Below are 26,657 nucleotides of genomic sequence, written 5' to 3'. Positions count from 1 at the left end.
TTCTATGTGCCATCCATAAGGAATTCAGGTAGTCCTCGACTTACAACAGTTTGTTAAGTGACCACTCAGTTACAATGACACTGAAAAAAGCGACTTATGACCATCTTTCACACTTATGACCGTTGCAGCATCCCCATGATCATGGGATTAAAATCCAGACGCTTGGCATCTGCTTCATAGTTATGACGGTTGTGGTGTCTCGGGGTCACGTGATCCCCTTTTGCGACCTTCTGGCAAGCAAAGTCAGATTCACTTAACAACCATGTTACTAACTTAACAACTGCAGTGATTCATTAAACAACTGTAGCAAGAAAGGCCATGCAATGAGGCAAAACTCACTTAACAAGCATCTCACTTAGCAACAGAAATTTTGGGCTCAGATGTGCTTGTAAGTCAAGGAGTGTACACTTTAAAAAACTGGCACAGCTTCTACGACATCCTCATGACCACCATCTTCACACTTTTCATCACAGCCCACAGAGCCTCCTGCACGACTGCAACCTGAACATTGGATGAGGGAGACCACGGTCCGGGCAGGGAGAGAAGGTCACTGAGTGGAGCAAGGCAGAATGGGATGTAAGATTCACCTGAGCATCCCTCCTGGTGCCCCTGAGCTGCAAATGCTTGCTAGCAGGTGGGCAGCACCTGAGAAGAATTTCAGGAGAACTCAAACCCACTCCCAATTGCTCGGACAGAGGTTTAAGGCACTTCAACAGAAGGGCCCAAAATGAGGCCAAAGAAGAGATGTCATAAGGGTGACATGCCCCCACCCCACCCCAAAAGCAGCTTTGTTAGGGTTTGGAGTAAGACACCCACAAGCATCAGGATATTCACTAGGGTTGTGCACACACCAACAGCCGTTCAGAAAACACGTCTCAGATCTTGCAGAAACACAGCTTCTAAAATTACCTATATCTGTTTACTGATTTCTGAACAAGCCTGAGAAAAGACATGGCTGCTTTCACAGACTGACTGCAGCTCTTAAGGCAGCCATGCCATTTTCCTCCCAGGCTTGTATAGAAGCTCGAAAAAAGTTGGGCTGCTTTCATGAATAGCATAAAGGTCCATGAGAACGACAGAACTCCGCCAAGATGGTGGACAAAGATGTGCCAGATCTAAGAGCCGAGCTTGCTGACACATCACAGCTCTGCAAGATTTCAAGCATTTTTCAAAGAAAACAGCAAAAGTCTTTTAACCTCCTCTTAAGCTCCTTTCACAGGCAGCAAGGAACATCGGGAGCCCAAAACCTGACAAGCAAGGGATGTCATCTGTGGCCCAGCACTTGCAGGCTCTCCCTAAGTGTACCCAGTCTGGGAAAACTGAGGGCACAGCATATCCAAAACTCGTATCCTTGAGATGGCCCAAAACTGCATAAAAAGAAGTTGGGAAATTTCAGACAAAATTCTTCCCAGCCACCTGGAAACAAAACTTACATGGTTACAACAAGGTAAGAACAGAATTACTTTTCAACACCTGCTGTGGGAAATGAGGAGAATCTCTACTTTTATTTTCTGGCTTGCCAGCAAAGGAGGCTGGCGTACACACAGTTAATACTACAGGTAGTTCTCGACTTACAACAGTTTGTTTAGTTACCGTTCAAAGTTACAACGGCACTGAAAAAAAGTGACTTATGACCGTTTTTCAGAGTTACAACCTTTGCAGCATCCCCAGGATCATATGATCAAAATTCAGATGCTTGGCCACTGGTTCGTATTTATGTGAACTTGCTGTGTCTCGGGATCATGTGATCATCTTTTGTGATCTTCCGACAAGCAAAGTCAATGGGGAAACAGATTCATTTAACAACCGGGTTACTAACTTATCAACTACGGTGATTCACTTAACAACAGTGGCAACAGAGGACATAAAATGGGGCAAAACTCACTCAATAACAGAAATTTGGGGCTCCATTGTGGCTGTAAGTCGAGCACTAATTGAGCCAAAGGAAATTTTGTCCTTCATCAGCATTACTTCTGTCCACAGCGGATGGGGCGGTGGCCACCTCCAATTCCCTCCAAAGAAGCAAAGGAGGTGAGGGGTGTCTGAAGACACAATGCTACTAGATTAGGCCATCTGATGCTCCCCAAAGCTACTACATCCCAGACCTTAAACAGGTGGGTTACTCCTAGGAAGGAGTTTTGTGTTAACATTAAGTTGCTTATAGTGGCAGAAAAGTCAAGACTGCACAATCAAAACCCTGTCTCTTTTGGCACATCCATCAAAGAGACGCAGACACCATCTTGGATTTGGGACACACCCTCCAGAGACATACCTGTTGAGGACCTACATTAGGGATAGGCAATTATGGGCCCCTTAGGACCTGTGGATTTCAATTCCCAGACTCCTGTCTCAGGAATTCTGTTGCATAGGTCGTAAGGGGGCATAGTTGCCCACCTTTGGTCCACTGGGCAACTATGGCCCCTTTAATGACTTGTGGACTTTGACTCCCAGAATTCTGGGAGCCGAAGTCCACAAGTCATAAAAGGCGATAGTTCCCCAGCCCTGCTCTACATCTTCCAGAAATCTGCTTAATGGGAGCAGATTTGACTCCTTTATAGCCAACATGAATGAAAGTTATTATTTTAAGCAAATGAAAAGTTTCTTTGCCCAACAGGAGGGTGAGGTGTTACCCCCCGTTGATAGGGCTTGCAACTTGGGCATCCTCCTGAACTCACGGCTCAGCTTTGAAGATCATATAGGAGCCGTGACCAGGGGGGCTTTTGCCCAGGTTCGCCCTGTGCACCAGTTGCAGCCCTATCTGGACCGAGATGCCCTACGCACAGTCACTCATGCGCTCGTGACCTCCTGGTTAGACTACTGCAACGTTCTCTACATGGGGCTGCCCTTGAGAACCACTCGGAGGCTTCAACTGGTGCAGAATGCGGCCGCGCAAGTTGTGATGGGAGTTCCCTGATACTCCCGTGTAACACCTCTTCTCCGCGAGCTGCATTGGCTTCCGGTTGCCCTCCGGGTGAGATTCAAGGTGCTGGTGATGACCTATAAAGCCCTAAATGGCTTGGGTCCAGATTATCTGAGGGATAATGGCTTGGGTCCAGATTATCTGCCGGCATCAACTTCCCATCATCCTGTGCGCTCCCACAGGGAGGGCCTTCTTAGGGTACCGCCGGTGAAGGATTGCCGGCGGGTGACTCCCAGAGAGAGGGCCTTCTCTGTGGGTGCGCCTGCCCTTTGGAACCAACTTCCGATGGAACTTAGGACTGCCTCCAACCTCCGCTCATTCCGCCGGGACCTGAAAACCTGGCTCTTTGAGCTGTTGGGCCTAGACTGAGGGGTTTTAATTGGGTTTTAATGTTTTAACTTTTTAAATTTTGGGCTCTAAATTTAATTAACTGTTTTAATTAACTGTTTTAAATCTTTTAACTTTTTTATGGTATGATTTTAATTGCCCTGTAAACCGCCCTGAGTCCTACGGGAATAGGGCGGTATATAAGTCAAATAAATAAATAAATAAATAAATAAATAAATAAATAAATAAATAAATAAATAAGCAAGCAGGCACTTGGGCTGTAAGAAAAGAAACCATCCCAGGAATAGTTCAGCTTCCCCTGTGAATGTGCTGATTTGCCAGCAGCAAGATTGGCTGGGTTGTTCAAACTGTACCTCTCTCCACCTCATCCCCTCCAGCAGACAAGGCAGTAACCAACCAATGAAATATGCAACAGGAACAATCCCATTAAAAAAAATTAAATGTTTAATTCCTAGTGTGGATGGAAGAAAGTGGAACAAAAAAGGCTGGTTTTAGCCTGGCAAACAGCAGAGAAATCGCGCGCGCACACACACACACACACGTGCACAAACACACATACCCTTATGTTGGTTTCTGGCTTCTTCTACCAACCACCTACATGCCCAGGTAGACAGGAAGGCAAGGCGTCTCTCTCTCTGCCCAGGTTTCTGCTTTTTCACTAGTGGTCCTGGGTCTCAGCAGAGGCTCCCAGGAAGTGCCACTTATGAACATATTGAAAGTGGTCTGGATCACTTAGGGCAGGGGTCTCCAAACTTGGCAACTTTAAGGCTTGTGGACTTAGCTGGCTGAGGATTTCTGGGAGTAGAAGTCCACAAGTCCTAAAGTTGCCAGGTTTGGAGATCCCTGCTCTAGGGGATCTTCCTGCATCTGGGGAGATCCATAGGAATAGCCCCCCCAGGCAGGGGCATTTTAATTCTTGTAGAACCATTTTCGAAAGGGTAAGGATTTGGGGGTGAAACACCCTAGTTTTCCTGGTGTTATTCTCGTCCTTGCCTTCAAAAAGATGGAAAGTAAGCAGAACTTAAGCAACTGCGGCCCTTAGGAGCAAAGTCCTAGCTCTGTTTCTCAATTTTAAAAGAACCCACCCCATAGCACAATTATTAGAATTTCAAATGAAGGTAAGTTTAATCCTCAAGATTTTAATAAACCTATTCACAGAGAGGTTTTTTGTACTATTTCTTGTTGCATTTGACATTCTGACAGAAAGCGAATCACTTTAAACCACAAATGAAGAAAAAGGAAAAAAATGCTGAATTTCTCCCAAAGAGAGAGAACATGGATAGAAAATTTAAATTTGTCCCATTTCCATCAAGATGGAGCCTGGGCTGACTGCCAGAGGTTTAGTGCTTGGATTGATGGGCTGGGATTTTAAAAAGGGCTGCGTGAAATAAAGTATGCACAGGTTTCTATGGAAGCGCAGATTTCATTTTTTGGAGAAGCTATTCATTATTGTTTTAAAACCAAGAGATTAAATATCAAGATTCTAGTCCTTATGCTCTGAAAGATTTGCTGGAAAACACCATGAAAAGAGCAGCTGAAATTTTAGAGAAGGTGCAAAGTGAATGTTCCAACTTCCACGGAATAAACAACATTTTGCAAGCAGAAATAAAATAATTTTTTAAAATTTCTGTATGCAGGATCTCCATCATCTAACAGTGAGGAGCTGGCCAGGACGCCTGAGCATTTGGAAGGAAGGGATGGTTCTTCTTGAGAAGCTCCAGAAAAGCAACCTTTGGGCCAGCTCACAAGCAGAAGAGTGCTAATTAGTGCTGGAAGGGAGAGTCAAGCTATTCTCCAAAGCACCTGAAAGCAGGACAAGAAGCAATGGATGGAAATTAGTCAAGGAGAGAAGCAACCTAAGAACTAAGGAGAAACTTCCTGACAGTTAGATCAATTAACCCGTGGAACAACCTGCCTCCAGAAGTGGTGAATGCTCCAACACTGGAAGTTTTTAAGAAGAGACTGGACAGCCATTTGTCTGAAATGGTATAGGGTTTCCTGCCTGAGCAGGGGGTTGGACTAGATGACCTCCAAGGTCCCTTCCAACTACTTATTATTATTATTATTATTATTATTATTATTATTATTATTATTATTATTATTATTATTATTATTATTATTATTATTAGATCTTTGTTATCTCTTGGCAGTTTTCCTCTCCCACAGGGGGAAGTTATTTCTCCAAGTCAGAATTCTCCCTTATGGAGACGGGAGAAAACATATTCACCAGACTACTCATGAAAGGAGCCAATATGGAACTGGGCAGGGTTCACCTGAGACCCCAAACTCCCCCACCTTTGGGAGAGGAAAACTGTGAGGAAGGAGTCAGCTGCGATGCAAGGTGCCCATGCTGCTAAAGTGCCCGCTGGGAGATTTTCTGCTATGCCCCTGCCTGATTTATGGCACCGCTGTCTTGGGCCTCCTCTGGGGACAGTTCTGGGTCCAAAAGCATAGCTCAGTTTCTCCACCTTGGCCACTTGAAGATGGCCTTCATAGCCAGCTGGGGAATCCTGAGAGCTGAAGTCCACACATCTTCAAGTGGCCAAGATTGAGAAATGCTGGCCTAACCCCAGCAGATTGGTCCTGCTTCCAGAAGATGCTCCCTGCATGTGGCGGTTCCCAGTCCAGAGCCAAGCCCTGAATGGCAGAGAAAAGGTCACTCTGACTCTCCTACTCACTGGCAAGAATAAGCTTCCTCAGGAGATCCAGAGGAAGCAGATCAGCAACGGTGTGTGTGTGTGTGTGTGTGTGTGTGTGTGTGTGTGTGTGTGTGTGGCGGCTGATGGGCCAAGGCTGTGAGGAGTTAATTCTCAAGGACCAGGAAGAGAAAATAGAAGTCGGTCTATCAAAGGCAGAACTTGGGGCTTCCGTCAGAGCAAGGGAGGAAACTGGCTCTTTCAGGGTAAGCAACATGGTGCCTGTAGGCTCATTTTTAGGTGCCAGATAATCTCCCTACTTTGCCTGACTTATAGAACACATTTTTTAAATTTAAAAATAATTATGAAGCTGGTATAATGCAAGATAAAGTTCCACCTTTCACACCAGATTTATTTGCCCAAATGATTTCAGGCCTTCCTGAGGTCTTTCTCAGAATGCAACACCACTTAGACTTAGGAGCCTTGGTGGAGCAGTGGGCTAATGCCTCCTTAAGTAACACCAGCTGCCTGCAATTAGTGCAGGTTCGAGTCCCACCAGGCTCAAGGTTGACTCAGCCTTCCATCCTTCCAAGGTAGGTAAAATGAGGACCCAGATTGTTGGGGGCAATTAAGCTGACTTTGTAATAATGCTGCTTGGGGGTGTATACTGCAATACTGTATTCTAACCACTGTGCCACCATAGGAAGGTAGGAAGGAAGGAAGGAAGGAAGGAAGGAAGGAAGGGAGGGAGGGAGGGAGGGAGGGAGGGAGGGAGGGAGGAAGGATGGATAGCAATAACACTTACTTATATACTGATTCACAGTGCTTTACAGCCCTCTCTAAGTGGTTTACAGAGTCAGCATCTTGCCCCCTCCCCAATAATATGGGTCCTCCTTTTACCAACCTTGGAAAGATGAACGGCTGAGTCAACCTTCAGCCCATCAGGATTCAACTCCTAGCTGTGGGCAGAGTTAGCCTGCAATAATATATTCTAAGAACTGCGCCACCACAATTCCTAGGAGATAGCAAAGAGCCTACTTGCAGTTTTGTGATTGGCCATGTCCACCATGACAGCCATGTGTGTGCCCAATGCAGTCCACCATCTTGGAATGACTCTGGATGCTGTTCTGGTCTGCCTGCCTTCAAGAGACAGCTTAGGGGTCTCAGGTGCCAAGGGCTTTGGCAGTGGGCAGTAGGCTCTTGTCAGAAATGTCCACTTCCAACACTTCTTTGCAACTGGTCTTTTTCTCTCCCCAGCATCCCATCAACCAAAGGTGGTGATGGAGGTTGCAATAAACACACATTCATGCTTAAGTAAGAGTTCATCCAGTTTAAATCCAAAAAAGGATTCTGGCCTGTAGAATTCTGGGAAGTGCAATTGATTAGACAACACTGTTTCAGCTCCAAAGTCCAGCCTGAAGGTCAAGATAAGATAAGTGAGAAGGCAAGGAAGAGAATGAGTTGATACTTAGAATTTGGGGAGGAAATATTGCAGACAAATACCCCTATCTTAATACTGTAATATGAGGCTCTGATGAACTTATGTCTTAAGAGTGTAAACTAGAAAACTTGCATATCAAACTGGGTTTGCAAATAAAAGGCAAAGAAGAGGAGATGAGGAATGTCTTGAGAATAACTTGAGACTTAATACATGAAATTACAGTCTATCTTACAATTTATAAGTTTTATGCCTTATATATCACTTAGTCACGTGGTGGCAAACTTATGGCACGCATGCCACAGGTGGCACACACACAAACCTTTTTGCTTTAGGCCTCCGCCGCCATGTGCAAAAAGAAAAAAGTTCAATCAATCAATTTCAACTTCTCGCAGGAAAAAAAGATCTCTCAAAACTGGAATTGATTGATTGAACTTTTTAGTCCCACCCAGTCTGCCATTACCACTGCAGCCACACCCACCCAATGGGCCACACCCACCCAGCACCAGGTGGGTTTTGGGTTGCAGTTTGGGCACATGGTCTCTGAAAGGTTCGTCATCACTGACTTAGTCAATACCATGCAAATGATTTCCTTGTGAGATAATAAAGGCCCAGTCTAGCACAATACCAACAAAGAAGAAAAATAACAGCTTTCAAAGGAAACCAGCATGGCTGCATAAAGAACTCTCTGATAAACTGAAAGACAAAAGGGACAAGTATAAGAAGTGGAAAGAGGGGCACATACCTAAGGCAGAATATCAGCAAACAGCCCGTGCCTGCAAAGATGAAGTGAGGGAAGCTAAGGCTCAAAATGAACTAAGGCTTGCGACCAAAGTAAAAAATAACAAAAAATGCTTCTTTCAACATATAAGAAACAAGAAAAAAGTGAAGGAAATGATTGCTCCATTAGTGGGGGAAAGTGGCAAGAATGTGACAAGCAACAGGGAGAAAGCAGAACTATTTAACTTGTTTTTTGCATCTGTCTTTACACAAAGGGAAAAAACAGTCCAACCTACCCAAACCAGTGCCATAAAAAACAGAATAGAAACGCAAGTTAAGACAGGCAAGAAAATGGTAAGTGAGCACCTGTCCAGCCTAGACGAGTTCAAATCACCAGGACCAGATGGATTACACCCCAAAGTTCTCAAGGAACTGGCAGACGTGATCTCAGAACCACTGAACTATATTTTTCAAAGATCCTGGAGCACTGGGGAACTACCAGAGGACTGGAAGAGAGCTGATGTAGTTTCCATATTCAAAAAAGGGAAAAAATAGATCCAGGAAACTACAGACCTATCAGCCTGACCTCAATACCTGGGAAGATTCAGGAAAAGATAATCAAACAACAAATCAGCGAACACCTTGATGCGAACAAAGTTATCACTAAACGCCAACATGGGTTTGTCAAAAAACAGATCATGCCAGACAAATCTTATTACATTCTTTGACCAAGTTACAAAATTAGTGGACCAGAGGAATGGTGTAGATATAATTTACTTGGACTTCAGTAAGGCATTTGATAAAGTTGATCATAACCTACTACTTGATAAGATAGAAAAATGTGGGTTAGATAGCATTACCACCAGATGGATTCGTAGCTGGCTGACAGGCTGTACTCAGCGTGTGGTCCTCAATGGAACCGCATCTACATGGAAGGAAGTGTGTAGTGGGGTGCCCCAGGGCTCTGTTCTGGGCCCAGTGCTCTTCAATATCTTCATTAACGACTTGGATGAGGGGATAGATGGGGAACTCATCAAATTTGCAGACGACACCAAGCTGACAGGAGGTTGGACTAGAAGACCTCCAAGGTCCCTTCCAATTCTGCTATACTGTATTCTGTAAACAGGCGTCTTCACCATCTGATCTTTGTTTCCAACTCTGCAAAATTATGATTCCAAGATGCGCTTGGTTTTTCCCCATCTATCCCATTCAATCAAGGATAAAGTTGGATTATTTTGCTTCACTTTCTGCCCTGAATAATTCAAATTCTTATGGGGAAATTAGAAGAGGCAATCTGCTAAAAATTTGCTAATTGGTCCCTTCTGATACTCACTTTCTTTGCTGTAGCTAAGCCGTTTTGTTCTAATCAGAAAACAGTTTTTCTCAGAGACTGGCTTAAAAACGCTGAAACACAATCTAGACACAATCAGATAAGAGTTGATCTAGCAACCTGAGAGAAAGATGTAGACACTGCTCGGACTGTCTGGAGATCTTAACGGGGTCACATGGAATACCAGAAAAATGGAACAGAGAAGAAATAATTGGCTGAACCCAAAGGCTTTGGGGCTGAAATACGTAGAGGGATCAGCCAAGCTTGCTGCCATTTCTATTTCTGAATCAAAGGGCAGAAAGAAATACACATTTCTAAAAATAAAGTGCTTAGGATCCATTTGCTACACCTTTTTAATAATCTGTGTGCAGTCTCCACATTAAAAATGAACAACCATAAGCCCAACCTGGCCCATATGCAGTAGCCCTGGGCCAATCTGACATGTTTTTTCTTCTTGTGAGGCAGATATGTACATGTGTTTTAATGAAGCTTAGTAGTTTTGAGAAACAAAGTAAAAACAAAACAAAACACAAGTGTGCCCAAGAACATAGAATAACATAGTTGGAAGAGACCTTGGAGGTCATCTAGTCCAACCCCCTGCTCAGGCAGGAAACCCTATGCCATTCCGGACAAGCGGCTGTCCAGTCTCTTCTTAAAAACCTCCAGTCTTGTAGCACCCACAACGTCTGAAGGCAAGCCGTCTCACTGGTGGATTGTTCTCCCTGTCAGGAAATTTTTCCTTAGTTCTAGGTTGCTTCTCTCCTTGGTTAGTTTCCATCCATTGGTTCTTGTCTTGATTTTTGATGCTTTGGAAAATAGTTTGATCCCCTCATCTTTGTGACAGCCCCTCAAATACTGGAAAATACCAAGAATCTCAACCTCACTCATCTCTGACACCTCCCCACCTTCTCCTAATGCCTTCCTGCAAAAAAAGGTAGAGGGATGTGAATCTTCTGTAGAAGTCCTTGAATATCAAAGAGGAAAAGGTTAAATACACTGAATTTTGTTATAACCAAGCTGATTTAGCATAGACCTTGGTGAGAGGCCATGCTTCTATCTTTGATCCGAGGGCCTCGTTCATTAAGACTTCATCAGGACCCTCTGGCTTAAAGAGTTGGGATGACTCTCCTGCTGACTCACCTGCTGAACTGCAACAGACCTGGCCACTCCATCCACTAATCACCTAAACCAGGAGAAATGGTCCCAGGAGGAGAAAATCACTGCCAGAAGAAGTCTCAAAGGTGCTTTTTTTAAAAAAGGCAACTGAACTGTTCTTTCCTTGAGAAAGAAGAAGAAAACATTTCGCTTCTCATCCAAGAAGCTTCATCAGTTCCAATGGAGGGAGGATGGAAGGATAGATACTGACAATTGAGACTGGATGGTGGGGAGGGATGGAGCTTCCCACCATCAAAACTGATGAAGCTTCTTAGATGAGAAGCGAAACATTTTCTTCTTCTTCTACAAGGAAAAAAACCCAGTCCAGTTGCCTTTTGAAGAAAAAAGAAAAAAGCATCTTTGAGACAACTTTGTTGGTGTTTATGGGTCTCCTATAGAATTGAAGCCCACCCACTGAGCTAGATTATTCTTTAAAGCAGCAGTTCTCAACCTGGACAACTTTAAAGATGTATGGACTTCAACTCCCAGAAATCATGCTGACTGGGGAATTCTGGGAGCTGAAGGCAAAGCCTCTTGAAGTTGTCAAGGTTGAGAAACACTGCTTTAAAGGTTCAAAAACTGATCCTGTAATTTTAAGCCCCTTCTACCAATCAGATCTTCCCTCCTAAACTTTGCCAACACAATAGTGAGACCTCAACCCACATAAAAGCTACTTCATATCGGAAAACCAGAATTGTATGTTTGGCCCCACTCTTTGGTAAGGCCTCTTCCAGGATGCTCTGACTATTGTACTTAATTTATTAAACTTTCTGAATATGTTTTCAAGTTATCAGGTCTGAGCCTCCTGCCTGCCACCATTCCAGGCAGTTGTACCCACTGAGCAGGACTCACACGAACTTGTAATTCAAGGGTGGAACCATGGCAGTCTGTTTAAAGTCCTCAGTTATCTACCTGGTATTGAAAGCAGAGTCAGAATTTAAACCCCACTTGACATTATGCTTTAAACCAAGCCCAACGTACATAATTTAAATTCACCCTTTAAATTAAATCAATAAATATATGCCTGGAAACCTTATTGAATCTGCCAGGGTATAAATCTCCAGGCAACTCTTAATCACGTTTGCAGAGCTTTCTCGATTCCCAAAATTCTAATCACTTGTCACAATCACAAAAACCAGCGTAAAGGCATCCATTTCCCTAATGGGAAAGATTAGCACACACACCCCCACTCTCATTTCTGCCCTAAGGCAGGCAGCCAGCCAAACGAAAAGTGCCCACAGCACAGATTACCCAAACGCCTCAAGGCTCCGATTCAGGCTCAGACCTGGGCAAAAGCCATATTGGTATTTTGATGCCTAACGTTCACCGGATGGCCTTTGATGGCCCTTGCCATTCTATCTTTCTGAGCCACCTGCAAGGGATGGGGCACTGCACCACAGTGGGTCTACTTCAGGGGTAGGCAACCTTGGCTCTTTTATGACTCGGGACTTCAACTCCCAGTCATAAAAGAGCCAAGTTTGCCTACCCCTGGTCTACTCCTTTCTCAGAAGGAGGAGGAAAGAAACGAGAGAGCAGCAGCTGAGGACAGATGAGGTCCCAAATCATTCCTCTTTCTCTCCTGTGACACAAAGTGTTGGGAAAGGTCACCCTTCAGGACAGGGGGATGGACCATCAGAATGCCAATTCTTCTCAGATACCCCTCTCTACTCAGAAATGCTCCAGATATGCAGTGAAAGTCTGATCCAGGCTGTGAAGATCATGGGGATCGTGAGAAACAGGCTAAAGATGAAGTTCTGCAAAAAAAAGGCCCGTTTGTCCAGAAATCACCTGGTTCTCCATCAGCTTCAGCTATAACTCTAGATGGGTGGGCATTCCTTGAGGGGGCAGCTCCCTGACATTGGGGTTCTTCTAGGCAGATTTCTAGAGGCTGAGACTTTGCACTTGATGAGGCACTTCTGGGACCAGAAATCTGTAGCAAGAGAAACTCACCCTCATCTCCTCCAGGACCGGCCAATGCAACATGCCCAGCTTAGGACTGTCTTTGAAGACTTCCCAGGAATAACAGTGGGTGCAAAGGCAGCTGCCACAGGGAAGAGCAGTGACAGCCACATAACACCTGTTTTGTGGGCCCAGTTGTGAGAACCGGTTCTCACACAGTCACAAGCAAACAACCTGACATTAGACTAGTCTGTTACCAAAACAAGCAGCACCAGCACAAGACACAGATGGAAACTGCCTCTCCCACTCAAAAGAGGATGGCTTCTAGCCCTTTCCATCGGTTGGGTGAGAAAAAATGTGTAAAAATGTGAACACGAATTTCACTATAATTAGAGCTTCCCTTTAATGCAGGTGGTCACTGGGATTCTTCTGTCCTGTTTATTTAGCTTTGCTATAATCAGCCAACTTATCTGGTGTCCTTGAAAATCCATTCTTGCAATTTCTTCCCTAGCCAGGCAAGAAAAGTCTTAGAGCTGCATCCGTTTCCAATTCAAATCCAGAAAACCCTCCACAGTTCGATGCCTGGAAACATCCCACGACCATTTTCTTCACGTAGAACCAATTTGCCCCATGCAGCCTTTCCCCCCTCCACATAAGAGAGACTTGGAGGGAGGCTGTTTTTGCAGCCAGATTCCAGCACAAAACTGAGTTTTGGATCACTCAGTTCTATCAGCCTGAAGACTGTATCTTCCAAGAATAAATGGCCCTTATGGTTTAAGTCATTAAGTTCCCATAAAGTTGATCATTAAAAAGTAACGTAATGACAGAAGCTTTGTTCACCGAAGGATCGTCCTGCCTGTTGCTTCTTCTCACCTGAAGCAGCAAAATATTCATAAGAGGACAGATCCCATTAAGGCAAGACGTTTAGGGGCAACTTTCATTCTGAAACAGCTCTTGAAGCATCGAATTCAGACACCAAGGATGGAAATGGGGACTGGCCCCAAGGCCAGTATGCTCCCCACCTTTGCAAAGCCCTTCTGGGGAAATGCAGTGCTGAGAAAGAAGCTGAATGGTGCAGAGAGATACCCTGGAAGCAAAGGAGGAGTAGGACCTGCCCCTTCTCTGCCTTCAACTCGGCACGTCCACCTAATCTCTGGAACGCCCAGCTCCGCCAAAAGCACAATCCCAGCTCTACAGAAACACACCGAGGGCTCAAGCTGGCCTTCCCATAATAAATAGGCTTGTAAATACTCTTAGTGAGAGTCAGTTTGTTGCAGTGGTTATAAGGCACTGGACTAGAAGCCAAGAGAGTGTGAGTCCTTGAACTAGACACTTTGGGCAGCAGGTCATCACCAGGAAATAAAAAAACCTGTTTCTAAGAACTACCGATTGCCCACTGCTGATCAGGGCTTATTTTCTATGGCTTTAATTTGGGCAGGGAGGAGCGCATCGTCACTTCCTTGGTCATTTGCTGCCTAGACTTTTCATCTCACGTTTTGGCAGAAATACTAGGTGACAACTACATAAATGTTTGGGCATCAATGAAAATCGCATCCTTGGGTGATTCTGATGGAAGAGAAGGGCCAGGTTTCTGACTTCCTGGCTTCCGTAGACCAGGTTTATAAAGTCTCCTGCCTTGGGCAGGGGCTTGGACTAGAACTGTGGTGACGAAACTATGGCACGTGTGCCAGAGGTGGCAGGCACAGCCTTCTCTGTGGGCACGCATGCCGTCGCCCCAGCCCCACCTCACCCCCGCAGCCCCCTCCTCACCAGCACCGCCTCTGGAGGAAGTCACCCCCAGGCACGGCCCGCGTGGAGCAGAGCAGCCAAGGACATGGCAGCCGGGCAGCGAGGACAAGATTCCGCCCTCGCGCCCCATCATGCGCAGATGATGCTGCAGGGCGCAGGCGGAGGGCCTGGCTGCCGTGGCGCTGCTGCCCACCTGGGTGATCTGCTGCAGCGGGCCGAGGAGAGGGGCGGAGCAGGAGCAGGGTGGGTTTTGGGCACTCGGTCTCTAAAAGGTTCACCATTACTGGACTAGAAGATCTCCAAGGTCCCTTCCAGCCCTAGGATTCTATGAAATGTCATGAATGCATGGGTGACCTTGGGGGAAAAGGAGCAAAGATGCATCTTAGGAACAGAGAAGAGGGGCAGAATCCCTAAGTCACATAACGGTCAAAAAAAGAAACCAAGGAAGGATCCACCCTAATAGAGCGAGCAGTTAAAAGAGGGAAGTTTGTATTTGCAAACTTGCAAGATTGACATTGGCCTTCCCAGGTAAACCAGACAGGAAACACGACCAGATGAGCTGAATTCATTTTATTGTAAGATAACATTAACAGAATCTTGCAGGTTTGAAAGTACAAAACTTCCCTCCTCCATTTTTATTTTTATTTTTTTTAATCCCATTTATATACCGCCCTTCTCCGAAGACTCAGGGCGGCTTACAAGCTTAGCAGTAGCCTTCATTCTATGTCTATGCCTGCTTGTTAGGGCTTTCACACACACCCCCAAGCGGCATTATTACAAAGTCAGCTTATTGCCCCCAACTATCTGGGTCCTCATTTTACCTACCTCGGAAGGATGGAAGGCTGAGTCAACCTTGAGCCTGGTGGGACTCGAACCTGCACTAATTGCAGGCAGCTGGTGTTACTTCAGGAGGCATTAGCCCACTGCTCCACCAAGGCTCTTTTTTTAACTGCTCGCTCCATTAGGGTGAATCCTTCTTGAGCTTCTTTCTCCAACCATTAAGCGACTGGGGGCTCTTAGCCCTCTTCTCCGGCCATTCCTTGGGCGGCGACCCTTCTCCCCTTTCCTCAAGGTCATCCATGCATTCTGTTACACCAATGCCACAACATTCCGGAGAGCAACAGGAGTTGCTTTAGCCCCCTCAGCCAATGGCAGTGAAAACACAACTGGGAGGGCAATGAAAAACCATAAGGAAAGAACTAGAATGGAGGTTGTGTCATCACACCCCTTTGCCCTTCAAGGACTGAAGGAAACATGCTAAAGTAGCTCACAGGATGAGCCATTAAAAAATTCCTTCCTGATATCATCCATTTGCAAAATGTTTTCCCGATTCCATTACTTGAAAGTAATTTTTGCTCATGATAGGAAAATAACTCTTCAGTATTCTGTCTGGAGGCATCCGGTGACAGCCCCCGAAAGCAAAAGTACATTTGCAGCTCAGCTTTTCCATTTAGGAAGAAAAAGTTAAAAGTATTTCACTTTTTATTATGCGGTGAATCAGATGCTGTTTAAATCTTGTCACCCTTCTGATGGTTTAATTAAGGCCTCCAGTGAGCAAAAATGAACTAAATTTTCTCTGACAGAGAAGCCCAAAGTCTCAAACAAGTTGACAGGCTATTTTATGGGAGAAAAGCAAATTAACTGCTAATAACCACAGCCCCTCCCCAAGAGCCACCAGAACAAAAAACTGTGGTCCATTTGCAGAAAGAGAGACATCTGCTCGGCAAGTCGAAACAAGCCATTACACTAGTTGTATCAAAAATCAAATCTCCGGAACTTTCGTAATTCAGGAGAGAAAAGCAACTCTCCTCATGCTGGCCTGCTGGTGCTGGCTCTGGCCAAGGGATGCCGAGGCACCCAGAGAAGGTGACAAAACTCATCAGGGAGTGGGGGGAGAGGAAGGGGCTGGGGCAGGTGCAAAATGCAGCTCACTACTGTGGCTGCCCCATTTGAAGCGATAAAGGTGATGAAAATACATCCAATTTATAAGGAACTGCGAACACCCATCAGCTTACCACAGCTTGCCCCTGAGCTTTGCAGCTTTTGATGCAACTAAATTGCACACAGGTTGTCACAAAGAAGAGGGAGCCAACTTATTCTCCAAACCACCAGAAGGAAGGACTGCTACCATCCAACCACAGACAGCCTCCAGCAAAATTGAAATGTGGGGAAATGAACTAACCGTTATTTGATTGCCTAAAACTACAAGAAGCAGGCAATCCGATGTATTCCAATCAATAATTTAGATGATATTAAGACAGATTCAGGTTTGGGACCAGTTTAGTCCAAGCGAAACAAAGTCTGTTCAATAGAATTATTTATCGCACGGCATCTGCAACCTCCTTTTAGAAAGAAGGCCCTTTAAAGGGAAATTCCTCTTACAGAAAGACAACAACCAACCTAAGAAAGTAAGTGTGTGTGCGTGTGTGCGTGCATGTGCAGAAGCTCTACAAAACTGAGGGAATGGTCTGTCCATGCCCTGCAAGTCTCTTCCCGATCTTGGAATTTGAACCCAGGTCTCCTACCACTCCTTGCTGTACTTACTGCTGTTATAATTCTATCAACAAAGGTTGCTGTGGATTCCTCTTTTCATTCACACACATAGGATGGTGATCATTGCATGCTACGCTACAGTGACACTGGAAAAAAACAGAGTTGGGTTTTGGGAAGAAATGCGGAACTTTATGAGTAAAGGAAAAAGTTATTTTGTTAGGCGATGCAAAGGGAGCACAGGAAACTAGATGTGGGAATGCAGAAAAAGTGATCGGTAAAAAGTAAGATATATATACACGATCAGAAGAGAAACCAAAATATGAACAAACTGCTCACAGACATAACAACAAGAAAAATGTTGGAAGGGACCTTGGAGGTCATCTAACCCAACCCCCTGCTCAGGCAGGAAACCCTATACCATTTCAGGCTTACTGTATGAATCATTACAAAGAAATATGTTGTATAATACATTATACACCCATATAAAATTACCTACATGTATAAGAATATATAGTTTTTCTTATTTTTTTCTGTTTAAATAGATAAAGACCAAAAAGAAAAATTAATTGAGCAATTTGGAAACCCAGGAAGGAATTACGCTGGTAACCAATGAATATTTGTTTAGAAAAAGGGTCTGTTTCAAACACATGGTTCAAACATTGGTCTGTTTATAAAATTGTGAAAGAAATAAGAACAAAAGAATAGCGTAACAAGAGTTGGAAAAGACCCTGCAGATTATTTCAATCTCTTGTCCAGTGTAAGAGGAGAGAGGGAGCCTTGAGATAAAAAGTTAAATGACTGATTAAATGATTATTCCGTCATTAAATGACAGAATAATCTCCAAGCAGAATGAAAGAGAAGTAAGGATAATAGTAGGGATAAAAGAGGATGTTAAAAGCTTGGAACAGAGCACAATAAAAAATACAAAATGCTGCAAACGTGGGTGAATTGAATACAGGTAGTCCTCAACTTATAACACTTTGTTTAGTGACCGTTCGAAGTTACAACGGCACTTATGACCATTTTTCACGCTTATGATCATTGCAGCATCCCCATGGTCACATGATCAAAATTCAGATGCTTGGCAACTGACTCACATTTATGACGGTCACAGTGTCCCAGGGTCATGTCATCCCCTTTTGCAACCTCCTGACGTGCAAAGTCGGTGGGGACACCATAATTCACCTAACAACCGTGTTACTGATGTAACTACTGCAGTGATTCACTTCATAACTGTAGCAAGAAAGGTCATAAAATGGGGTAAAATTCACTTAACAACTGTCTTGCTTAGCAACAAAAAATTTGGGCTCAGTTGTGATCGTAAGTCGAGAACTACTTGAACTTTATTTGGCCAAGTCTGACATATAGAATTTGCCCCAGCGCAGAAGCTCTCAGTGTGTGTACAATAATGATGATCATCATAGTAATAATTCCAATAAGATGGGGCAGTAAAGAAGATAATAAGTGTAAGTAGTAACACTACAGCCACACTATATGGGTTAATATACGTAGACATTAGACAGAACTGTAAGAATTAGGGAAACTATACTAAAGGAAATACAAAAAAGGATGCTTGGTAAAAGGCTGAAGTGAAAGAGGACAGGGATGAGTTTAAAAAGTTCATATAAATCAATGGTTGCTATAAAAGTCAAGGCTGTTGCATAGTTATTGACCCCTGATTTAGAAAAAGTATTCGATAAAGGAAATTACGTTTTTAAATTAAGTTTTTCCCAGACATAAGGAGTTGAAGTTTGGGTCTTGAACATGATGAGAAAGTTATATGATGGAAGTAAAACATGTATTAACAATAAATGGACTGCTAAGTGAATGATTTAACTATATACTCAATTCAGTTCAATTCACCCATGTTTGCAGCATGGCAATATTATTAGCATAGCTGTATATGCACATATAATTCAAAACCAGTCAGCCACTGTATGAGGGGAGCTGTGTTAATAGCAAAGAATCAAGAGGAGTCTGATAGCACCACATTCCTCCCGATTATTATTTTTTTAATCTACAAAGAAAATGATAATGAAAGAAGCAGAGTTTTTGTTGACTGATCACTCTTTGGAATGATTTATCTTACATTCAGAAATACCATTAGCTGTCCGGACAAATACATCAACCAGACTGTAAAACCATTTCTGATTTATTGTCATAATTATAAAATGATGATCCAAAATGTTTGGTAATCATGTAATTGGGAAGGAGCAATTATAGATCCCGGGGAAATTGGAAAGCCAATTAGCATAAAATGCACACTTCCATTATGGAAAAGCTCTACGCAGAAACCTAAAGCATCTTTGCAAATCAGCAAAGATTGGGAAAGCATCTCAAAAAATGCCATCCGATGAAGGGTAAAAAAAAAAATCTCAAACGAAGCCGAGCTTGCTTTAAAATGAAGAACATTTTGCTTCATGGAGAAGTTTACCAATGTTCATTGAAATGTGGTGGCATTTTTAGATGCAACTATATTTCAGTAATTGGAACATGGCAGGACATTCTTCAAGCAAAGATGCTTCCTGCAACCAGCATTGGGAAAACAGCTAATACTCAAGAGGTTCCAATTCCCCCCCCCCAAGATTTTCCGAAAGGAAGGTCAAAGAAAAATGCAACAACCACCAAAATCAGAGTGGCAGAAGGAAGCTGTGATCTTCTCCTGCTCAAGGATTCGGAGAACAATCTGTTCTGCTGATGAGACATTGATGGGTCATGTTGCTCAACGTAACTAGGATTCTAGATGCTTTATTAGTAGAAATTCTCCTCCTGGGATTCCTAACACTGCCAGAAGACCCTCCATCATGTTTTGAAAAAGTTTCCTGTAACTTTAAAACTGGGCCACCTCTCTCGTCACTGATTTCCAAGATGTATTCAGGCCCAAAATGCTGCTTCCCTTGGGGATGCATAAAGGAGCTCCTGGTCCCCGCAAAAGATCAAAGGCAAGCTAAGGGCTGAGCGCTCAGGAGCTCTCGGATAGGGAGGCTAAAGGAAGCTTCCTAGCAAAGGGTTTGGGGACCAGCCAGGGGCCACTTGGGTGACCGTTTCATAAGCAGGAAGAAGAGGCATTAAGAACCAAGAGGTTTAAAGGGTGTATTGAAGAGATTTCTGTAGCCATGCATCTTCTGGAGCTCTACACGACTGCCAAAAGAATAAGAACAAGCAAAAACAACGTTTTTAACTTGATACCCTTAGAAAATAATTTTGTTCTTTCAAGACAACGAAGAGAAACCGTCAAAGAAGAAATTTAAATGAGGGGGAGGGGAGTAAAAACTCACAAATGGCCATATGACAAGAGACAGTTGAAGAAAGCGGCAACAGAAATCTTCTGCACATGCAAGCAGAGACCAAAAGCTGCGCCTGCTAGCCAGCCTGCCTGCGTTCCTCGCTGTGGGTTTTCTCTCGTCTCACGGCAGCTTTCCACTCTTAGAGATGTCGTGCTCTGGTGTGCAACCAAGGCCAAAGGCATGTTTTATAACATTTTAACATCTCTCATTGTAAGAGGAAGGAAGGAAGGAAGGAAGGAAGGAAGGAAGGAAGGAAGGAAGGAAGGAAGGAAGGAAGAAAGAAAGAAAGAAAGAAAGAAAGAAAGAAAGAAAGAAAGAAAGAAAGAAAGAAAGAAAGAAAGAAAGAAAGAAAGAAAGAAAAATGCTTTCTACACCCTTCCCACAGTTTCCTTTTTTCCATCCCACGCCTGGAACAAGTTCTCCAGAACCATCAGCAGAAAGAATGACTTGGAATTAAGCATTTTGAAAAATCGTACGCACACAGCACCTTTGGCTGCTCATGAAAGCAGACACATCCTTTTTCCAGGGGGCAATTCTAAAGCTCTTCATCTGAATCATTTTTGAAGACTGCACAGCTATAAAGGCACATCTGCTTTGGAATGCCACTTCCTGCCTTTGGCAGCCCGTTTACTGCAGCCCAACTCAGCACTATTCCAAAGCCAAGTGGTGTGATTGATTCCCACTGAAATCCAGTTGATGGCAGATTTGACACTACCAGCAATCTCAATCCCCAGGAAGATCTTCTCTAGTGCAACAGACCAGGGGACGCAATCGTTCCCCTCTGGAAGAGCTTCCCATGGGCTGGACCCACCAACTCTCTTCCTACCTGGCCTACAAGAGAGAGGCGAGGCTAAGAAAAAAGCCTTCCACGGCCAGCATCCTCCCTTGGGGAGGACTCTAGTTGCCCAAACAGCCCAGATCCATTGGCAGCCAAGCTTCCCCCGGACAAGAGCGTTCTTGGCGGGGAATTAATTCTCTCTGCCCGCTGCTGAAACAGGGGTGAAAGTCTAGGGCAGCCCCACACAAACAGGGCCACTCTCTCTTCCACCTTTTCTCCTCTTTGGTCTTGTAAAGCGGTTGAACAAAGGGAGACAAATCTCCTTCTACTGTATCACTAGTAAATCAGTGACAACTTGCTTTCGAAGCGGCTGCGGCCCACTTCAGCAGGGCATCCCTTACCCGGCACTGCCAACCTTCCCCGGTTAAAGCTAGTATGGAATGCCAACCCCAGCAGCCACCCCTTCAGCACCAGAACGGACCGCTTTGGGAAGGGACACTGGTTTGGAGAACCCCAGAGGTCCGCTCCAGAACAATTCTTTTGAAACATCCTGGGCCAGCTGCCCAAATGCTTGAAACAAAGTCTTTTTATTAATGTTATTATTATTATTATTTCATTAGAAATGCTTGACAGAGAGAAAACGCTTCCCTCTTTCGTTCAGGGGCTTTTCAATTTTGCAGAATAAACGAAGCAAGAAACAGCCTTCCAAGAAGCCCAGAAATGCCTCTGACAGCTGGGGCCGAGCGAGCAGCCGGGACCCTCCTGCCTCCAGCTGGCAATGCTCGAGCAGCCACAGAGGCTCTTGGTTCAATTCCCGCTGGGCAGCCAGGCGTGCGGTGCCAAAGGGAGCGGGCCCTTGTCCCCAAAAGAGGGCTGGCTTCTTCTTTTTTAAGCAGGGGGACTAGGTTCTCCCTACAGCCCCACAGCTGCCTCCAACGTGGAAATCCGAGCAAGAAGGACCCCTTTGGCAGTCCAACATCCCTGAGCCACAAGCAGGTGGAAGATTCAAGGCAAGGCAGCTTACTCAGCCAAAGGGCATTTTTTGGAATATTTATTTTTGATGATATTAATGTTTCTATGCTGTAAGCCGCCCAGAGTCACTTCAAAATGAGAAAATGGGCAGCAAATAGATTTAATAATAAGTAAATAAAATTTAAAATAAATAAATAATCCATTTCCTGCTCTCAAGAGAGGGAGGGTCCTTGAGGGGGCAGCCCACCAAGACCTTCTCCTGCCCCAACACACTGGGCACAGCCCACTTCTCCCAATTCAGCTGGCGGGAGCACTGAGGTGTCTGGGGCGGCAACCTCAGCCCCAAATGAAGTCATCTAGGGCTACTTACCCGGAAATCAATCCCCACCGTTGAGATGAAGCTCCCAGCCAAGAAAGCACCGTCCTTGAAGCGCACCAGCAAACAGGTCTTGCCGACTCCTGAGTCACCAACCAGCATCACCTGGAGGAGGAGGAGGAGAAGACATGAGAAGGGATGCGGTGGCCTCTCTGGCCTCCTGGACCCAACGGACAAGGGGAGAAGTGAGACGGGAAAGGGTCCTGCTTTGCCTTCATGGCAGACTCTCCGCAGCTGCCCAGCCACTGGCTTAGCCGGTCTCCTGAGGCGGTTGAGCTTCCTTCAGACAGCTCTGCTCCTCCAGGCCACCCAACGTCTCTTGCCTAATGCAGGCTGACTTGAGCCCTTCTGCTACCTAACAGCAAAGACCCCCTCCTCTCAACGGAGGGATTTAGAGTGACGGGTTTATTCTGGCATCTCCCGAGTTGGGAGAAGCCCCACAAATTCTCTCTGGAAGCACAAACGTGCCGATTGAAGCGGCTTCCACACAGCTGCTACCCAACTGAAGCCGTCTGCCTCAAAGCTGTAATGGATTGAGCCTGAGGCAAACTGGCTTAAATCCACATTCACTGCAAAAGCAAGAGAAGAAAAGAGACGGGCGGTGTGTGTGTGTGTGTGTGTGTGTGTGTGCACGTGCGCGCTGCCAGAGGTTGTCTTCACCCATTTTTAGAGAGAGCTCTTTTTTCTCAATTGGCAAGTCAGGTGGGCATTGTATTTTCTGGTGGACAAAAGCCACACCATTCAGGCTCTGAAGGAGGTCTAAATTTTACTGTGGTTAGGTTTCAATCCCACTTTTTTACTGACCCCCAGCTTGATTTCCACAGTAGGACTGCTGGCACACGTCGTGTACCTTTGTATCTCCAAAGCAGCAGAGAGAGAACTGTTTGCCAGCACAAAGCCAAAGCACGCTAGGCTCGACATATTAGGTCTCGGTAACTTCGCGGGGGGAGGGGGGCCTGGCAGACCAATCTTAGTTTGTTGCGGCAAATGTACCAAGTCTGTTATTGCACCATTTACACTCCTTCCCCGTGAATACAGTTCACACCACAACTCTGTGCATAGAATCCTTCCTGGTTTAGGGCAGAGACAACCAGCTACTGAAAATAAACAAACCACGGATGATGAGCTCGCCTCTGTTATTAGGAACACAGAGATAAGCCAAACCATGGTTTCTTGGTTTGGCTTAGCTTGATGTCCATTCTTCAGTAAAGACTGGTTAAAACAAGCCAGTGCTTACCATGATGTGTAAATCCAGTCAGTGCTGGGCCTTTCTCTGACTAAGGCCATCCCCAGGCTGGGGAGGATAGGATTGTGGGAATGCTCATCTGTAGATGAGGTACGGGTGGGGGGGTGGGGGCTTGGCTTGGAAGTTCACTTTCTCCCAATTGGCTTCTTTCAGCCAACCCCAGGACTAGCCAGCATTGGCCTGATCACCAACCGTAATCTTCCTATCACCCACAAAGGAAACACACACGCGGCTGAAACTTCCAGTAAGCAAGGATCCTAGTCACAGGATGTGGGTCTAGGACAACTCACCCTGGGACAATTCCACGCAGGATAATTCAACGCAATAAATGTTATCCACCCCTGACTTTTTTTTTTCATTTTTGTCAATGGAAATAATGTCGGAGAAATCATGGCGGATAATATTTATCGGACTGAGTTATCCTGCATGGAATTGTTGCACAGTGAGCTGGCCGTAGCGAGTTGTCCCATTCCGACAGGATGTCCTTCGAAGAGGACAGGAAAACGTGGTCCCTTCCAGCAGAAGCTGCCTTTCTGCCCCTCTCCAGCTTTGGGGTAGAGAAGGCTGACTTTCAGTTGGTGCTGCTGTCTGGGCTCTTGGGAACCGTAGTGCGGCATTAGAGAACGGCAGGTTTCTGTCAGTTCCGCCTGGCTAACCAGCTCAGCTTCCCCTGGCCCAAGGAGACTCTTTGATTTGCTTTGCTGCCATGCTGAGGAGGGGGAAGCGGGGGCAAACCACATCTCCACATAATGGCTGATACTTCCAAAGTCACCTCTTGGGATAAAAAAGTTCTTCCCTCAGTGCCCCAGGCCTTGCACCCCTCTTTCCCAACCACAGCAGAGCTACCCGGTTCTACATTAACATCTTTTCTTGGCTTTTTTTGCTTTGGCTTTAGGTAAACCACTGCCAAAACTATCCTTCTATCCTTCCACACACCCCCTCACACAACTTATGAAGGTTTTTGGATGAGAAATGAAATGTTTTGTTCATCTTCCTCAAGAAAAAAACAGACCAGTTGCCTTTTGAAAAAGCAACTGTGAGGCCGCCATGACCTGGGTGATAGAGAATCTCCAGGGACATTTTTAGCCACACACTTCACGAGCTCACGGCACAATGTAGGAATTGAAACCCATCGGGACACGATTCAGCGGCCCATCGGCATTTGAAAGACAAAGGCCGCTCTTTGGAAGACAGCAAAGTCCCCATTCCGGACAGAGGAGTGCAAATGACCAGATGACTTGCAAAGAAATTCAGTCCTTCCATTCCCCCACCAAAAAATCTAATCAGGACCTCTCCGTCCACCATCCAGTCTCAACTGTCAGTACCTATCCTTCCTAAACCACCACCACCCCCCAATCAACAACTGATGAAGCTTCTTGGATGAGAAGCAATATGTTTTATTCTTCTTCAGTCCAGTGGCCTTTTTTTGAGACCTACAGTAGGTGAGACCCATATAAACTATGTGAAACTTCTCACCCTATTTCTTTTTCTTCCATCTGTGTCAGATCCTCAAAGACCGCCTGGACAAGACGCTGCAGGGCTTTTTTTGGCAAGGTTTTTCTGAAGTGGTTTGCCATTGCCACCTTCCTGGGGCTGAGAGCGAGTGACTGGCCCAAGGACACCCAACTGGCGTTGTGACTAAGGTGGGACTAGAACTCGCAGTCTCCCTGTTTTTAGCCTGATGCCGTCACCACTACACTCGCAACAGGGTGAGCCATAGATGGCCAACCATCCAGTTTAACTGAGTCAAACACCTTGTAAGTGTCTGAGTTACCAGATCATGAAGCACCAGCAAACTTTACCCTCCTTATCTGTCCAGCCCCTTTCCTGCAGAATCTGATCAAGGAAACACACACATTTTCTTTATTTAGTGTAATCCCAAAAATCAGAATCAGGAATGTGGAGAACCGAGACAGGACCCCTCCAAGCCTCTTTTACTAGCAAGTTCATTAAGCGAACTTATTGCAGTGTGTGTGTGTGCTTCTCTTTATTTCTCAGAATGTTTGCAGACAAGTCTCTGTGTTAGATAAACCTGTAACAACATCTCCTATCTGCTAATTGTTTGTCTTATGGTCTTCTCTTCCTTTCTCACTTTCAGCACCACCCCTCTCTAGTGGAAAGCAGCCCATGTCATCACAAGGGGCGAAGAGCTTCCAGCTACAGGCGCAGTTTACCTCCAACCGCTACTGTGGATTAATCCCTGCAAGAAGCGGGCTTCAGGCACCTGCTCGCGGCTGACAGACGGACCCAGTTTGGGAGCGAACCCGGCGGGGGGCGCAGCGCGGGATGAACCGGAACCCCGGCGGTTCCGGGACCGGTTCGGGACCTCCGCAGGGGCAGCCGCGGGGCTCCGGCTGCAAAAGGAGCCCGCCGCCGCGCCGGAGCGCCGCGTCTTGGCTCGGCGGGCGGCAGACGCGCCTGTTGCGAGACCGTCCCGGGGACGCTCCAGCCCGGCTAGGGAAGGCAGGCGGCCCGCGCTCGCCGAGCCTCCCCGAGACGCGCCGCCTCGGGCGCCACAGCCGCCGGCCGGGCCAGGGCAGCGCTCCGTCCGCCCGCCCGTCGAGCGGTGGGTGGGCGCCGGGGGAGCCCCGCCGCGCCGCCCTCGCCCCCGGCCCCGCCGCGCCCGCCGCTCACCTTGAAGGCGACGTCGTGGAACTCGCCGCTGCTGCTGCTGAGCGGGGGCCGGCTGGGCAGCGCCCCCCCGTTGGCCGCCCCCTCCGGCCCGCCCGCGCCCCGGCCCGGCCCGCCCGAGGCGGAGGAAGCGGCGGCGGCGGCGGCGCGTCGCTGGGCGGCGGGCAGGGCGGAGGAGGGCGCGGCGCTGCTGCCGCCCTTGGCCCGGGGGCTCTTCTTGCGGGACATGCTGGCGCTGCCTCAGGGCGCCCCGGCCGCCGGCTCCGCGCACAGCCCCGCCGGCATCCCGCCCGTCCGGTGCCCGTCCTCGGCAGCGCGGTCCGTGCGCCCGCCCCGCCGCCGCCGCGCCTCCCCGCCGCTGGGAGCGCCCGAGCCGCGGCCACGCTGCCGGGGAGGGAGGGCGGGGGAGCCCGGCCCGGCTCCGCGCCGGCGCCCCGGAGAGGAGGGCAGGGGAAGGGACGGCCCCGCAGCCCACGCCGGGCTCTTCGGCGGGCGGCTCCCTCACCTGCAGAGCGCTGCCCGGGGCCGGAGCGTTTGCGGGGAGCCGTCTCCCCCGAAAGTTTCCTCGGACGCGTGTCCCGGACGGCGGAGGCCGCGTTCGCACGACCGTTTCCCCGGGTGCACTTTGGGTCCGGCCTGAATCACAACCGTGCGAGAAAAACTCGTCTGCAAAATAAAC

At 46.5% G+C, this 26,657-nt stretch overlaps 1 protein-coding gene across 1 annotated transcript in view; it reads right to left on the bottom strand.

Annotated features, from left to right (window-relative positions):
- Positions 1-26,206, bottom strand: part of RAB26 (RAB26, member RAS oncogene family) — a gene marked incomplete at its 5' end in the record, with an annotated part of 188,401 nt that extends 162,195 nt beyond the window's left edge. The window contains 2 exons of the mRNA XM_083372464.1: positions 22,096-22,206; positions 25,982-26,206. Coding sequence (XP_083228590.1) covers positions 22,096-22,206; positions 25,982-26,206 — 336 coding nt within the window. The remainder of the gene's footprint in view (positions 1-22,095; positions 22,207-25,981) is intronic.
- Between the last annotated feature and the right edge of the window lie 451 nt (positions 26,207-26,657).

Source organism: Vipera ursinii (assembly GCF_947247035.1).
Source record: "Vipera ursinii genome assembly, chromosome: 13".
Classification (NCBI taxonomy): Eukaryota; Metazoa; Chordata; class Lepidosauria; order Squamata; family Viperidae; genus Vipera; species Vipera ursinii.
Note: the sequence above shows the minus strand (reverse complement) of the source record. Positions and strands in the feature narration are given on the sequence as shown.